General features: G+C 36.9%; 1 protein-coding gene and 1 non-coding gene across 2 annotated transcripts in view; both read left to right on the top strand.

Moving 5' to 3' along the window:
- The first annotated feature begins 2,796 nt into the window (after positions 1-2,796).
- The window catches only part of TNFRSF11B (TNF receptor superfamily member 11b), a 28,842-nt gene continuing 16,227 nt past the window's right edge, over positions 2,797-15,411 (top strand). Inside the window, exon 1 of the mRNA XM_049773460.1 lies at positions 2,797-3,044. Coding sequence (XP_049629417.1) covers positions 3,015-3,044 — 30 coding nt within the window. The 5' untranslated portion in view covers positions 2,797-3,014. The remainder of the gene's footprint in view (positions 3,045-15,411) is intronic.
- LOC126009926 (U7 small nuclear RNA) lies at positions 6,316-6,376 on the top strand. The gene has a single exon (XR_007496089.1). It is a non-coding gene; the product is annotated as a U7 small nuclear RNA (small nuclear RNA).

Below are 15,411 nucleotides of genomic sequence, written 5' to 3'. Positions count from 1 at the left end.
ATGCTCAGATGTTACTCCTGTTTTTTTACTCAGTAATTGTGCCTGGCAGTGCTTGGGGAACCATTTTGAATACTTGTGATTAAATTTATAATGCATGCAAGTTATGTATTAATCCAATGTATTATCACTCTAGCCTGATGTCACTCTTTTAAAATAATGTATTTATTACCTTCAACATTTATATAACACCACTATCTTTTATCTTACCAATGAAGAGACTGAATCTTAAAGAAATTTTTTAAGAGCTTACAGGGTAGGACTCAGGCCTTTATTAATTTTCTCTGAAGTTTGATTCCTGAATATTTGTATTCTGAATATTCTATTTTTTAAATATATTTTTATTTAAGTAACATGATCATATTTGGGTTACAGTCATAACCAGAACACCCCCCTTCACCAGTGCAACATTATCCCCTCCCCCCTTCCCATCCCCTGCCTGTATTCGAGACAGGCATTCTACTACAGTAATTTATTTTTAAGTTCACTGCGGGACCTTGAGAATGACTGGAGTTGGATAGACTGGTAAGCCTGGAACCCAGAGTCTGTCTTATGCCAATAAACTTCTGGGGTGAGGCCTTTTTGTAATCAGGTCAAGGATTTTTTTTTCAATTTCCCCCTTTTTTCTGGACCTATGCAAACATTGGCGATTGCCACTATCACACCTTTACTATATTTTTTTTACTCTTATCCTTTAAGGAAAAATACAACTTACTGAATATTCTATTTCTTTAAAACATTTTGAGGAAATGTAGTTGATAAAGATATAAATATTCAGGAGCCAGAGAGATAGCAAGATTAAATTATTTGTCTTGCATCTCTCCAAACCTGGCTCAAATTTAAAAAAATGAATTTTTTTTAAATGTAAGTTGAGGTTTACTGTCAGAGTCTAAGGATTAGTTCTCTCTGGGCATTCTCTATACTGCTGTTTTATTTATATTTTTCTTGCCTGGATCTTTTCATTCATTCTTTCTTTCTTCTTTTGTTTTCATTGAGACCGTTGTATATTACAAGTCCTTCATAGTTGTATTTCAGGCATATAGTGATAGTGAATCAGGCTTATTCCCACCACCAGAGTTGACCTCCCTACACCAGAGTTCCCAGCATGCATCCAATACACCCCCCTTTAGTCCCCTGAACTTCTATTGAAACAGGTCCATTTTGTATTGAGCTTGTTATAGTTTGGGTCTTTTGTTTTTATTGTTGACTTTGGCCTGGGTATTTAGTTTGACCTTTTTTGTTGTTGTTGTTTTACACCCAATGCACCTAAGGCTACTGGTCCCGGAGCCCCATCCGATATTTTTTTCTTTTCTCAATTTGTAGAAAAATGTAGAAATATACCAACGATCAATTAGACCGTCCAGTAATTATCTTTCCCCTTTAAACTTATTATGCTTACACCACCCTGTCCAGTCCCAGATCATGTGTGGGACTGGATCTGCTGCATGCACGTACTCTGGCCCAACTACTTTTTTTTATATCTATTTTTTGTCATTCATTGGGCATTTGGGGTGTCAAAAAAGCCTTTAAATTATAGACAAACAATGCCGTAATAAAAACACGCAATCCGGTTCTCATCTCAGATAAGTCCAAGTGTTAAAAGCCCAGCTTGTAGATCTCAAAAAGGAAAGGCAGACATTGAGGGATTGAGCTGGAGTCATATAAAACTTTGTTCTCATACTATGGTTTCTCTTCAGATCGTATAAAACTTGATTCTCGTTCCCTCGTTCCATTTCCTTCTTTTATTACTAACAACATGTAAGAAACTGCAAATCTATTATGCTCTGGCACTGGAGGACAGGGTTAAATGAGACGTCCTTCTGTAATTCACAGTCAGTAGAATAAAGCTGGGTTTATTTCCCTAGAAATCTTTTCTACTCTCTGTGCACATTTGTGGAATGACTTCAAGAAGGGTCAGGCACTGATCTGAAATTACTTGGTAACCCAGGCCCCCAAGGGAGAATCCCTTTTTGATTTGTCTCCTTCTCTCTTTGGACTAGTAGAACTTGCCCCTTTAGGGAGATATAGAACTCAGCATTTGACCATGTGCTAGTGCATAGCCTCATCTGCCCTGTTGTTTTCAGCACCTGTAAACAGGAGGTGCTCTGAGACCCACTTGGTGGTCAGACGGGAACTTGACCATGCATTCAGGGAATCCCACTCTGATGAGCAACCCTGGAGAAGTATTCAGGATAGTTTATGCCAAGCACCAAACTTCTCTCAACAACTAGAGGACAGCAGAAAGAGCTTTAAGGGAAGTCCAGAACACTAAATGGGGTAATCATAGACTTTGGGCGATGGTGGCAATAAATAGGCACCACCTTCAAAGTTTTAAGGGCAAGAGAGCCAGATCCAATGGTGCTATTTCCAGCAGACAATAATAAATGAGTGGAAAGGGGCAGAAGGGAGGGGAGTTTTAGAACGCAACAAAGGAGAAATCCCTTCTAGGTAATCTTGAAGAGCAAAGAGACCCAATTCCCCCAAACGGAGCGAGCCTGGAGACGGTGCAGCAGAAACTGTTGTTCCAGTTCTCATAAGCCACAGTTGAGGGGCCAGACAGAAGAGGATCAAGTGTCTGGGACTCACTCCTTGCTGTGCACGGATCTGAGCCAAATGCGAGGGTCACGGGCTCCGGTGCCAGCCCTCCCACCCACCGCAGGTCTCCCGCTGCTGCCAAGAGGCCGGCTAGCGGGAAGGGGCCGGGTGGCCTCAAAGCCGTGCGGCTACAGAGCAGTTTTATTCCCCGGGTTCGGTGACTTCCCCTCCCGCCGCCCCTCCTGTTGATCTCGTCCTCCTTGGCTCGGAAAGCGTTAACCCAGGAGCTGGACACACAGCGCTCCCACCCAAGGTTCCTAAAAAAGAAAGGTGCAGAGTTTGGGGAGAGTGATCAAAGCTTCTTCTCCAAGACTTCCTGTTGCTCAGCGCTATATAAAGCGATGCACCGGCTGCGGAGACACAGCGCCCTCGCCCTCGCCCCTCCGCGGCCTCCCAGTGCCTGAGGTTTCCCGGGAACCACAATGACCAAGTTGCTGTGCTGCGCGCTGCTGGTAAGTAAGCCCCAGGTCCCCGGGCACGGGCGCAGGGGAGGCTGGGCGCCTGTGCTCTCCTGACCTCGCTGCGGATCTGGTTCTGGCGGGCAGAGTTCAGCTCCTGGGAGAGGTTCCCAGGGCTCTGGAAACGCAGACTTGGAAGCTGTCTGGGCTTGCTCCAAACTAGGGTTTTCCTTTTTTTTTTTCCCCCCCATTGGAAAAGGGCTCGCTCCAACTAGGGGTTCCCTTTTGCATTGGAAAGTTCTGGCAGAGAAAGGAGTACCAGATCTTTCTGTATAAATGCTTTCTTTAAAAAAAAAAATCAATAATCATTTTCTTGACTACCTTTCTTCATCACAGGTTATTAATGCCCGCCAGTTAGTTCTTCCCATCTTTGCTAGGTTCAATTTGGATACAATGAGAATCACTAGGATCGATATTGGTCAATAGCGAGTTCTCTTAGAATCAGAGTAAGTTGGAGGAGCTAGCAGTCTTAAAACTATTCCAATTAAATTGAGTTGCCATGAGTATGATTATACAATATGCTCAGCCCCACTTAGGTGACCTTTTGAATAAATAGCACCAGAATAAAAGATCACATAGACACACACACACAGACAGACACACACAGACAGACAGACAGACAGACAGACAGACACACACACACACACACTTTCCTTACCTGAGCAATTTAAAATTTAAAAGAATTATCAATATCGTGTGCAGATGTTATTCGTGCACCAAAATATAGTTTAAAATTGGAATTCAGAGTTAAGTAGGGCTATTTTTTTTAACAGTTTTGAAATAAAGTCTTATAAGGACTAAATCTGTAGGCATTTGAAAAAAAGAGAGTCTTTATGATTTTGTTTTTATTTTGAGTTAAATCCGTACTAATCAAGTTTGTGGAATTTTTTTGTGGTTGTTTACAAGCAATGAATAACTTCCTTTATGCTACTAGAATGTGGAAAGTGCATTGATATGAAGCAGACATTCGCAAATGGATAGAAAATGAAATTTTAAATCACATTTATTTTGGACACCTTGGAGTAAATATTTAAATTTTAATATCTCACCCATAGACAGTGAAGAAATGAAGGTTAAGAAGTTCTTTTGATTAGTTCCCATGATGTACAAATGTAAATGAAATAGCAAAGTAACACTGGCTTGAGTTTGTAAGTATGATAATCATATGTATCTACCAATCTGAATACATTAAAAAACTTAATCTTTGCTTAAACATAGAATTGTACAGACTATAATTTTATTATGATGTTTCTCAAAGTGAATGGTTAGGATTAGCTCCAGCTGTATAAATAATACATTTTCAGGTTCCTGTGCATTCCTCGGAGCCTTCCCTGTCTGGACTGTGTCCTTGCTAGAGTAATCAATATTCTGACTTCTAACACTATAGAAACTTAGACTTGAACTTTATAGAAAGGAAATTTATGTACTTCTCAGTGTTTAAGTCTTTTACTTGACTATTAAGAGGAGATCTCCCCTGCTGGCAATACCCTCATTTTTATCACTGTATAGTATTCCATCACATGGATACACAATGATTTTTTTTCACTGTTTTAGCTTTTGGCTAGTGTAAAAAAATCTTGCTAAATCAGAATACGTATTCTTTCTACTCCTTGAATTTGTGAACAACTTAAAGTTTAGAATCTATATTCAATAATATTCAATAACATTTTACTAAATATTTTTATCTTGTAAAGTCTGTCAGTGCCTTGTATATTTTGGAGATTAGCCCCTTATCTGATGGGTATTGGGTGAAGAGTTTCTCCCACTCAGTGGGTGGCTCTTGTATCCTGGGCACTATTTTCTTTGAGATGCAGAAGCTTCTCAGCTTAATATATTCCCATCTGTTAATCTCTGCTTTCACTTGCTTGGAGAGTGCAGTTTCCTCCTTGAAGATGCCTGTAATGTCCTGGAGTGTTTTGCCTATGTGCTGTTCTATATATCTTATGGTTTTGGGGCTGATATCGAGGTTTTTAATCCATTTGGATTTTACCTTTGTACATGATGTTAGCTGGGGGTCTAAGTTCAATTTTTTGCAAGTGGCTATCCAATTGTGCCAACACCACTTGTTTCCCTGCTCCATTTAGGATTTCCTGCTCCTTTATCAAAAATTAGGTGATTGTAAGTCTGGGGAACATTTTCTGAGTATTCAAGCCTATTCCACTGATCTGAGGGCCTGTCCTTATTCCAATACCATGCTGTTTTGATAACTATTGCTTTGTAGTACAGTTTAAAGTTGGGGAAAGTAATTTCCAATGATTGCTTTAGCTATTCGAGGGTGTTTATTGTTCCAAATGAATTTCAAAAGTGCCTGATCCACTTCTTTGAAGAATGTCATGGGTATCTTTAGAGGAATAGCATTAAATCTGTATAATGCATTGGGGAGTATTGCCATTTTGATTATGTTAATCCTGCCAATCCATGAGCAGGGTATGCGTTTCCATTTCCATGTGTCCTCTCTTATTTCTTGGAGCAGAGTGTTTTAGTTTTCTTTGTATAGGTCCTTCACATTTTTAGTCAAGTTGATTCCAAGATGTTTGAGTTTGTGTGGCACTATTGTGAATGGGGTTGTTTTCTTAATGTCCATTTCATCCTTATTACTATTGGTGTATAGAACTTTTTACTAAATATTTTTAAATAATGGAAAAGATTTTGAAATGTGGTGGCAGAGGTGTGTAGATAAAACAAGTCAGAAATGAAGAACCAGAGAGATGGTGCAGCGGTATGGTATGCCTTGCACGTGGCTACCCAGGACAGACCTCGGTTAGATCCCCTGATGTCCCATAGGTCCCCAAGCCAGGAGCGATTTCTGAGCGCATAGTTAGGAGTAACTCCTGAATATCACCAGGTGTGGCCCAGAAGCTAAAAAAATATCAGAAATGAAGCAGCCTTATCTTAAGAGAAGACTTGATAGTGTGACTTGAGATAAGTAAATAACCAGGAAAGATTTCTATCTTTAGAGGTTGTCAAATAACTTCATGGAAGACTGTAAATAGATACCTTGTAGTTATATATTTAGAGTCCAAATGGCCTTTTATAAATATTGAGATACAGATATTGCAATTGGAAGCACTAGAAGGATCTAGTCTTTTGTACCAGGTGTGCTATCTGAGTCAAAGTGGACAAGTGAAGAATATCCATGTCTCTGTGGAACTCAGTCTGGTGTTAAATATAATCTTGGACAAGGCCATTGCATGTCGTATGGCAGTCTGATGAAAATAACAAAAAGAAGATGCTGAGTTACTGGGCACTCTGCACTCAGAAATTTTAGTGTTACAGCTCATTTAGAATTTGTCTTGCAGGCTTTCTGGTTGCTACTGGAAGCCCCCCCCCACAACAAACAAACAAAAAAAAAAAACAAAATTCAGACCTTCTAGGGGAAACAACAGAACTGTGTTTATCAATTTGGATATTTGGGACCTAACTCCAATTGCTGCCACCAGTATTTACTTAATAAAGGAATAAAGACATGTTAATAAATGTGAACATATTAAATCTCTCTTGAGTAAACTCTGTAAAATGGATATCTTGATATACCCACATATGAACAACACCTTCCCATATTTTGCACACAAATAATTGGGAGTCTTTCAAAATAGGTGAATTATGTAAATACAGGGCTGTTAATATTCCAAAGGAGGGAGATATGGTCACTTTTAAGATCCATAGTAGAATGTTTTACTGATAGAGGGAAAATCTCATTGTCCAGAACCTAAGAGGGACAAACCTGTATGGCAAGTAAAATTCTAAATCCATTTGGTGAGCACAGAGGATGTGCTGGGATGAATATGGCCTTGAAGAAAAATTCTATCCTCTTGACTTTGTCTAGAATGCTCATCAATGGAGTCAAGTGCAAACCAAACTCTGCAAGGCAGGCTATCCTTATCACATGCTAAATGTTTTAATGTGGCTCAGAAGTCATCTACTAGACTGGGAAGCCCCTGGAAAAGGCCTATTTTTTCATTACAGTTACAGAAGCATCCATTGAACTTCTCAAAGCCAGATCTGAGTTCCTGTTTTAACAGCGGAACTTGGAGTGAGGGATTAAAAGAAACTGATAGGGCAGAGATTGTATTTCTCAAGACAGCTTTCTTTAGAATAAAGCACTTTCTAACTACTGTTTTATTATTGGGGGCAAAAATGTTTACATTTATTTACCTAGTGATGAAGTATGTATTTATCTAACATGTTTATTTCAGAAAATTATCTCAAAGTTTCTCGAAGAACATGACGTAGAGTCACGTCCAAAACAATGCTGCTCCTGTCTCTAGGAAGCCTCTGACTTCAGTCATTTAGCAAATTTCAGCATTGTCCCTAAGTCCAATCTAGTTTTAATTTTACTTCTTAGGCTAAAACCACCAATTGTCAAATTCCATTGTTTGGTGAAACAGCATTGATGTTTCTAAGCAAGATGTTTCATCCACTTAGCTCCAGAAGGAGAGCTATAACAGAGCCTATGAACGAAGCCCTGAACACACTCAAAATTCTTGCCTTCCATTTAATCACTAAAATATCAGGTTGTGTTGTACAACCCACAGCAGCACCCTGGCTGCATGCTCCCTTTTCACAAAAGCTTGTGTGAGGGAGGGGATCTGGGAAATATTACTGAAGAGGATGAGAGATCTTACAAATATTTGTGTTTGCATTTTCCACACATAAATAGTGATGCTGCTTGGTGTCCTTACTTTGTTACTAAAGAGCCAAAATCATTGGTGTATGGGTAAGTTTTACTCCATAGGAAATAGTTCTCAATTATTACAGATTTATTCTATGCTATTTCTTATGAAAGTCTTTATAATAATTCTCTCTCTTTCAAAGTGAAGTATATACATTTGAACCTAAACACATAGTTTTATTAAATCAACACTCTGGCATAGGTACTCTGTCATCTTTATGTAGTATCTTTATGTATGTTTTAGCACTTCTATGTAGAATTGACTTAAATAGACCATTAAGAGCTAATACTGGGTGATATACACTGGAATTTTAAATCATACTTGGTGCTTGCTCTTTTTTTCTTTTGAAACAGTGAATAAATATGACTAATGTTTTAAACAAAATCAAGTACAACTGTCTCATGTTTTATGTTTTAAAGTTTTATGATGTAAAGCCCAGTATGTACAAAAATTGTACAAAATTCTCCTGTGTAAGATTTAAAATTATGCTTGAACATTGGCTCAGAAAATGATAGACATTTTTGAGATATCAGTAGCAAATTGGTTGTCTGTATGACATTTGAAAATTGTAAGATTGTTCTTAATTGTTTAAGACAGCTAGAAGCCCACAGTGATTGTATCAACAAAAATCCCCCACAAATTTCCAGAACTTCTAGGAGCTAGCACCACCCCTGTGGTAAACCAAGAATGAGCTCTTTGCAAACATAGATTTTCATCTTATTCATATTTGTAGCTCCCAGTTCCTACAGTGTGTGACTCTCAGTGTGTATTTTCTGAGTCAAAGACTACATTAAAATTTTCTAGGACCGTATAATCTATCAGCAGTTTCCATGGCTATTTCAACTGAAAGCTTACTGTCAGTCAGTCATATTAGTTTTGCTCTACATGAAAATATAAACAAACTGCCTTCCTGACTAAGATATTATCATTTTATACATCTCTACCCATAGATTCACGGGTATATTTTTATATAGGCCCATTCTTAAGCAACAAATTAGGACCTTCTCATTATTGACCCACGAAGATGCAGTCATAGGTCAGTAGAACCACTTTCTAACTTCTCTTTTGGGTACTTATATCCTCAACCATGGGAATCAATACATTTGATGTATTTGAAAAATACTGCAAGGAAAATAAAAAAGGCATTGAGACTAAAAAATAAAATATTAACAGAAAAGTAACTTGAGCTGAAGGTATAAAACCTAGGTCATTTACCCAGAGCAGATTATTCTAATCTCAGGGAAGATTTCACATGCCAGACAGAGAAAGGTAAAGCATCCTTAGAAACATTTCTGATACTTCTGCTATTCTGGTAAACAAAACACAAATATGAACAGCAATCGCAGTCATGTTTAGAAAAGAAAACAAAAATCAAAATAAAATTTAGCAACCCACAATAGCAGGAACTAGTGAATCGGAAATCTTAGCAACATCTGTAAACTATCTGTGTAAGAAGAAAGAGTGAGGTATGGGCAACTTGAAATAGATACAAGGACAGTATTTTTATGTGACATATAATTAGTTTTTGGAACTCAACACCACAGAATATTTTGGTGTGACTATCTTAGAAACTCTATATAAAGAATTCTTTTGGAGACTTGTAAGGGATAGAAACTAGCTCACAACACCAGGTGAGGCACTTTATAGTGACCTATTTTTTATAATTCTGTCTACCTGAAATCTCTACATTAATGTACCATAGGTCCAAACAGTCTTTAGGCCTGCTAGGATAGCTACAATGGTTTCTCTCAACTGATAATAGAACAATTGAATATCAAGTACACAGATACTTGGGTAGATTTTGTTTCCCTAATGCTTCTGATTCAGCCAGATCACAAATGGACCAAGAGGAAGGAAACTTCACTCCCAAAGACCTTTTTTTTTTTAAAAAAAAAAAAAATCATTTAAATTAAAAAGATAAAAATCAATTAAAAAGAAAAAAATCAATGAACCTGATTTTTTTTATTATTTATAGTGATTTTTAGAAGCTTATCTCCAAAACCATGAGGGTTTAATATTTTGAAAACATTGCATAATTCAAGCATCTTCTATAATAGTATTGAAAATAGTCTAAGAATTTTTGTTTGGATTTAATCTGGATTTTGAAACATTTTCTATAATAGTTCATATAAGCAATTATAATGTAGGAAAGTGGGTGCTGAGATGAATTTAGATTTCAAATGAGACTAGTTTATTTGTGCTTTTGGACTGTCTTTAATAAATTCTATTTCTCTCAGATCTTCGACCCCAACTTCAGTGTATCTACCATGTGATAGTACTTTTATTATTCAAATATCTGTTTTTGTTCTAGAAAGTATGAATATCAGGATTCAATTCTTAAAATAATTTTCCCACCATCATATATAGCAACATCTCCAACCAAAACTAAATTCAATTTTGGCATCCAGTTGTAGGTCACAGTGACTATAACACCTCTGCAATGGCAGAAAGATGACAGACTAACTCTCAGTTCTGCATTAGACTCTAAAATTATCGAACAGGTGACTTTACTTCTTTGGGTATCGTGTACTCAATTTTAAGCAGGATGTTAAGCTGAGGATATGCCAAGGTTTGGCTTAAGTTGAAGCTTCTGTCAATACATAGTACATTTTAAAAACCTGTTGTATATTGCATAATATTCCAAACACAAAAGTCAGGATAATTTTTCTGGTAAGTAAATTATCCAAAAGGTTTTTATGAAAATGTCATTTTTTCTACTCCATTGACCTCTCATGTGAAAATTTTTATTTTAAGTCAATGAGATTACAAAAGGAGCTTTAAAAATGTTATCTCCTTTTATGTAGTAAGATTTATAGGAACATAAGTTTTATGTTTTATTAAGAACTTGAGTTTTTAAGAACATAAGTTTTTAGCCACTCATCTCTTGTCAGGCAACTGGGATAGTTCCAGAATCTGGCTATTGTTAATAGCACTGTGTTAATCATAGGAGTGCAGAGGGCATTTTTGTATTGGGTTTTTGTGTTTCTAGGATATATGCCTAGGAGTGGTGTTGCTAGGTTATATGGGAGCTAAATTTCTAGCTTTTTGAGGAATGACATATTCTTTTTTTAAAAGACTGGATCATTTTGCACTCCCATCAATGAATAAGAGTTCCTTTTTCTCCATATCAATATCAGCACTAGTTGTTCTTGTTTTATATGATGTGTTCTAGTTTCTGTAGTGTGAGATGATATCTCATTGTTGTTTTAATTTGAATCTCCCTGATGATTAGTGATGAGGAGCAATTTTTATATGTCTTTTGGCTATCTGTATTTCTTTGAGGAAATGTCTGTTCATTTTCCTACAACAGATGAGTGGTTAAAGAAACTATAATACATCTACGCAATGGAATACTATGCAGCTATTAGGAAAATTGAAGTCATGAAATTTGCTTATACATGGTTGGACATGGAGACTATTATGCTGAGTTAAATGGGCCAGAGGGAAAGGGATAAACAGAATAATCTCCTTCATCTGTGGTATATAATAAAAACAAGATATAATATGGTAATAATACCCAGGGACAATAGAGACAAAGGTCTGGAGGTTCAGCTCAGGGTAGAAAATTCACCACAAACAGCAGTGAATGTAGCTAAAATAAAGAAGGATCTACTAGGACAATGATAGTTGGAACTAATCACTCTGGATAAGAACTTGGTGCTGAAAGTGGAGAAATGAATAGGCAAGGCACCTCATTCCATTGACAATAGTGCACATTACAGTGTATTAAAGGAGAGAATAGAAGGAAAGGGAGGAAGGGAGGGAGAGGAAAAGAGAAGCAAGTTGCCTGCCCTAGAGCAAGGCAGGTGTGTGTGGAGAAAGGGAGACATAAGTGACTGGAAGAGTGCACTGGAGAAGTATGGTGTACATTGTATGACTGAAACCCAACAATGAACAATTTTATAACCACAGAACTTAAATAAAGCAATTAAAAATGAAATTTAAAAAAGCATATTTTCCTCTTAAAGCAAAAATAAAATTCACTATTGTTAAATCTTTCTTGCCTTTAGCTAGTATGGAAGGAAGTCATTTATGTACTTTTTAAAATATTTTTTAATATTTTTTAATATTTTTAATATTTTTTTAATATTTCAGTTAGTTTGAAACCAAGTTCAAAATATTCCCCAAAGACATATGCTAAAGAGTGCAATTATGCTCACTGGCAATAATTTCTGTAGACTCATTGAGCAGAATTTCCTTTGAATTTGTAGTCACAAGGAGAAAACAGCAATAGGAGGCACCAGGAAAGGAACTTGGCAATAGCATACCTCTCTTTGTTAGGGTCCTGTAAGCCTGAGAATGGGTAAATTGACAGACCTATTGAATACCTGCTGTGCTCAGGCTTACTTTTGCTTAGGAATCATTGCTGATGGTGCTGATGCTAGTTGAGGGTCTGAAACAAGTTGGCCACATGCAAAGCAAGAACTTTCCCTTTATCCTTCTATTTTCTTTGAATATGCAGTCTAATGATGGAAGAATCTTGACACTCCGATGGTGAGCAGGGGATAGCAACAATGCAAGTATCAAGCAATACTTTGTAAATGTAAAGAAAAAGTTAAATTTTAAAAATGGATAAAATAAATGGAAGCAGCAACCTCCTTCCACAAAATATGCGATCCCCCCAAAAAAACACATTGGAATTATATTAGGCTAAAATAAGGTTAACTAGAAAGCATGAATGATGTTGAGTGAATACCAGAATAGCTTTTTATAAACTGTTCCCAATCTACTCCCCCTTATACTCCCTATGGCTAAGACTGTAATTGTTAGCACCTTCTGGTAGGGGTTGGGGATATGAATAGTTCTAGTCAATGATGAACCACTTCCAAATTTGAGCATGTAGGTGCCACTAACATTTTTTTTTTGTCCTTTGCCCTCCTGCATGGCAAATCAGTCAAAGATTAGTTGCTCTATCATCCTAGAACCTGGGCAGAGAACCATGTTAACAGTTTACGAAGATCCACTAAGAAGGCAGCATGAGTGAGAAATAAGATTTTGCTATTATTAAGCCACAGAAATCTTTAAATTCTTTATCAAATTAGCCTAAAACCCAGCCAATTTTGACTGATAAAAGGAAGTAAATGCAAGGGACATTGAAAAATCTAAAATAAAAAAAAGTTAGGGCTGGAGCGATAGCATAGCCATTAAGGCATTTGCCTTGCATGCGATCAACACAGGATGGACCCTGGTTCGAATTCTGACATCCCATATGGTCTCTGAGCCTACCAGGAACAACCTCTGAGTGCAGAGCCAGGAGTAACCCATGAGCACCATGGGGTGTGACCCAAAAACCAAAAAAAAAAAAAAATCATCCAAGTTATTGTTAAAGAATTCATGAGGAAGAGCCTCTTTTTACTTCTGTGCTAAAAAAATCAAAGTGTTGCAAACTATAGACAGAATTTTAACTGTGCTGTAAAATAGGGCAAACAAGAGACCCTTAAGAGGAGTCAATAAATCAAATAGCTCATTATGTGAGTGTAAGCAAACATTGGTGTTTCTTGTCCTAGTTTCCAACTGGCCCTTTCTTCCCAGAGGTTCTGCTTAAGTATTCTGGTTCCCTTGTTAGCAATGAGTTTCTAAATCCAGATTCCTTAGAAAAATAAGAGAATGAGTCAAATACTTATCTCTGGTAACTTGTTGCAAGAATAGTCTTGGGAAAGCAGGGGCAAATGAAAGAAGAAGAGAAGGAAGAGCAAAATTAAGAGGGATGTTCGATGACCAAGTGCTTAGTACAAGTGCAAATTTTTGTTTAGTCTTAAAGTTTTCAAGGGAGGGTGTGTGAGAGGGAGGGAAATTTTTCTCCAGGATGGATAGATGGCAATAGATAAAATAGAATATGCAAAAGATTAACAATAGATAATTTTATCTTATACATAGACACATAGATAAATGTATTAAACTATTTCACATTGTGCTATATTTATCTCTCTTTCATCAGACTTCAAGTTTATCTATAGACTGGTTTTTAAAGCCATAAATTTAGGAAGGGTTAGACTAGAACCTCTCTATAGATTAGAATATAAACTATGTAGTAACTCTGTGACCTTTGACAGATTACCCAACTTTTCTGAGTAATCCTATTTCTTTAGTGCTGACTAGAGGAGATGGATAAAATGAGCAGAAGAAAGGGATTTATATATAGTTCATTCTTTGTAATGGTATAATATGGTGTTGATAGTAAAAGTCCTCATATGTTTCATAGTTGTAAGGGCAGACTGAATGTTTCTGTGCTTAATTGACAATTTTATTATTCACTATCTGGTTTCCATTCCAATTCATATACCCCATTGCTTTTTTATTTCTTTGACATCTTCCCTTAACCATATGCTCATTGAAATTTGATCCAGGTCACTAGAAATCCCAAAAAGTTTTCATAAAGTGGTAAAAGGAAAGCATTATCTCCAAAGAAAGGCGCTGTGGACAGAAATGAAAAGGAATTTAAGAACTGAAATTCAAAGCTATATTGCCAATCCTGAGCCCCACATATCAGAAATTGTAGCTGAAAACTTTGAGGTATTTATACCAACCTGTGAATATAAATTATTAATTTGTGCTTTTTTGAATTCAGTTCTGATCATTAGCAGAAGCAGAGAAAGAATGCTAAGATCTGGAAAACAAAATTTTTGAGAGCTCTACATATCCTTGCAAAGTTTTTAATATTTACCTGCACTTCAACTTCTTTTCCCTTGTATATTTGTTTATTTTTATCAATTACTAGTAAATATTTTATGGGATTATTATGTTACTGACCCTACCCTTATCGGTGATTGTGCCCTACCCTAGAGTGTGCCCTGGTATTCTTCCACCACTCTGCTTCCACTGATTCTGCTTCCACCATTGGGTGTATCTGATCCCACCATTGGGTGGTACCTGATTCTGGGGGATAAAAACAAGGGTCTGTGGAAGGCGAGAGGCTTTTCGCTGGAACTAAGGCTGAGACTTTGGACTTCAGTCTTGTCCACCGAATAAAGCTAATATTTCCACAAGCCTGACTGTGAGCTGTTTACCAGCCGTTTCACCTCAGAACCGTCGTTCCGATGGGGTGGCAGACGTGTGCTCCGAGTTGGAGGGGAAAGACCTCATCCTCCATCCCTCCATCAACCTCTTCAGGGGCTGACTTGCAGCAATGTTAATCTGTTAATCATTTATAAAAGGATAGAGCAGTACCAAAAGCACTTTAAGCCAACCTTGCCTGACAATTCTGGTTGATTCCAAACTTAAACAAGGTACTGCTATCTAATTTAAAAGTCTTTTCTCTTAAACCTGACAACTAAAAAAAACTTTTGAATAGAGCAGAAAAATCACATTAAATTCCATTTACCTTGGAGATAGTTTCTCCAACCCAAAAGAAGCAAAATACTGCATATTCTGGCCCAGGGATTCATCTAATAAATCATAATTACTTGCATTATCTTTTCCCTATTTACCTAGCAAAAGCTGTTGACAAAAAATCAGCCTGTACTTAGGAACAGATTTAATTCATTTGTTCTTACTGCCTCGCCTAGAGACAGAATCTTCAACTAAACCAGACCAAGTCTTTTTTTGGAATATCTGTTTGATAACTAGATAGTCATTTTGTCTTTTTATGTAACCCTTATCTCCACTTATTATTTATAATAAATTATTATAATTTATAGTAAATAAATGTTATTTATTATTAATGCCTCTTCATTTATTTTAAAACTTAG

Source organism: Suncus etruscus, chromosome 5 (genome assembly GCF_024139225.1).
Source record: "Suncus etruscus isolate mSunEtr1 chromosome 5, mSunEtr1.pri.cur, whole genome shotgun sequence".
NCBI lineage: Eukaryota > Metazoa > Chordata > Mammalia > Eulipotyphla > Soricidae > Suncus > Suncus etruscus.
The sequence above is the reverse complement of the archived record's forward strand: the minus strand, read 5'-3'. Positions and strand labels throughout refer to the sequence as shown.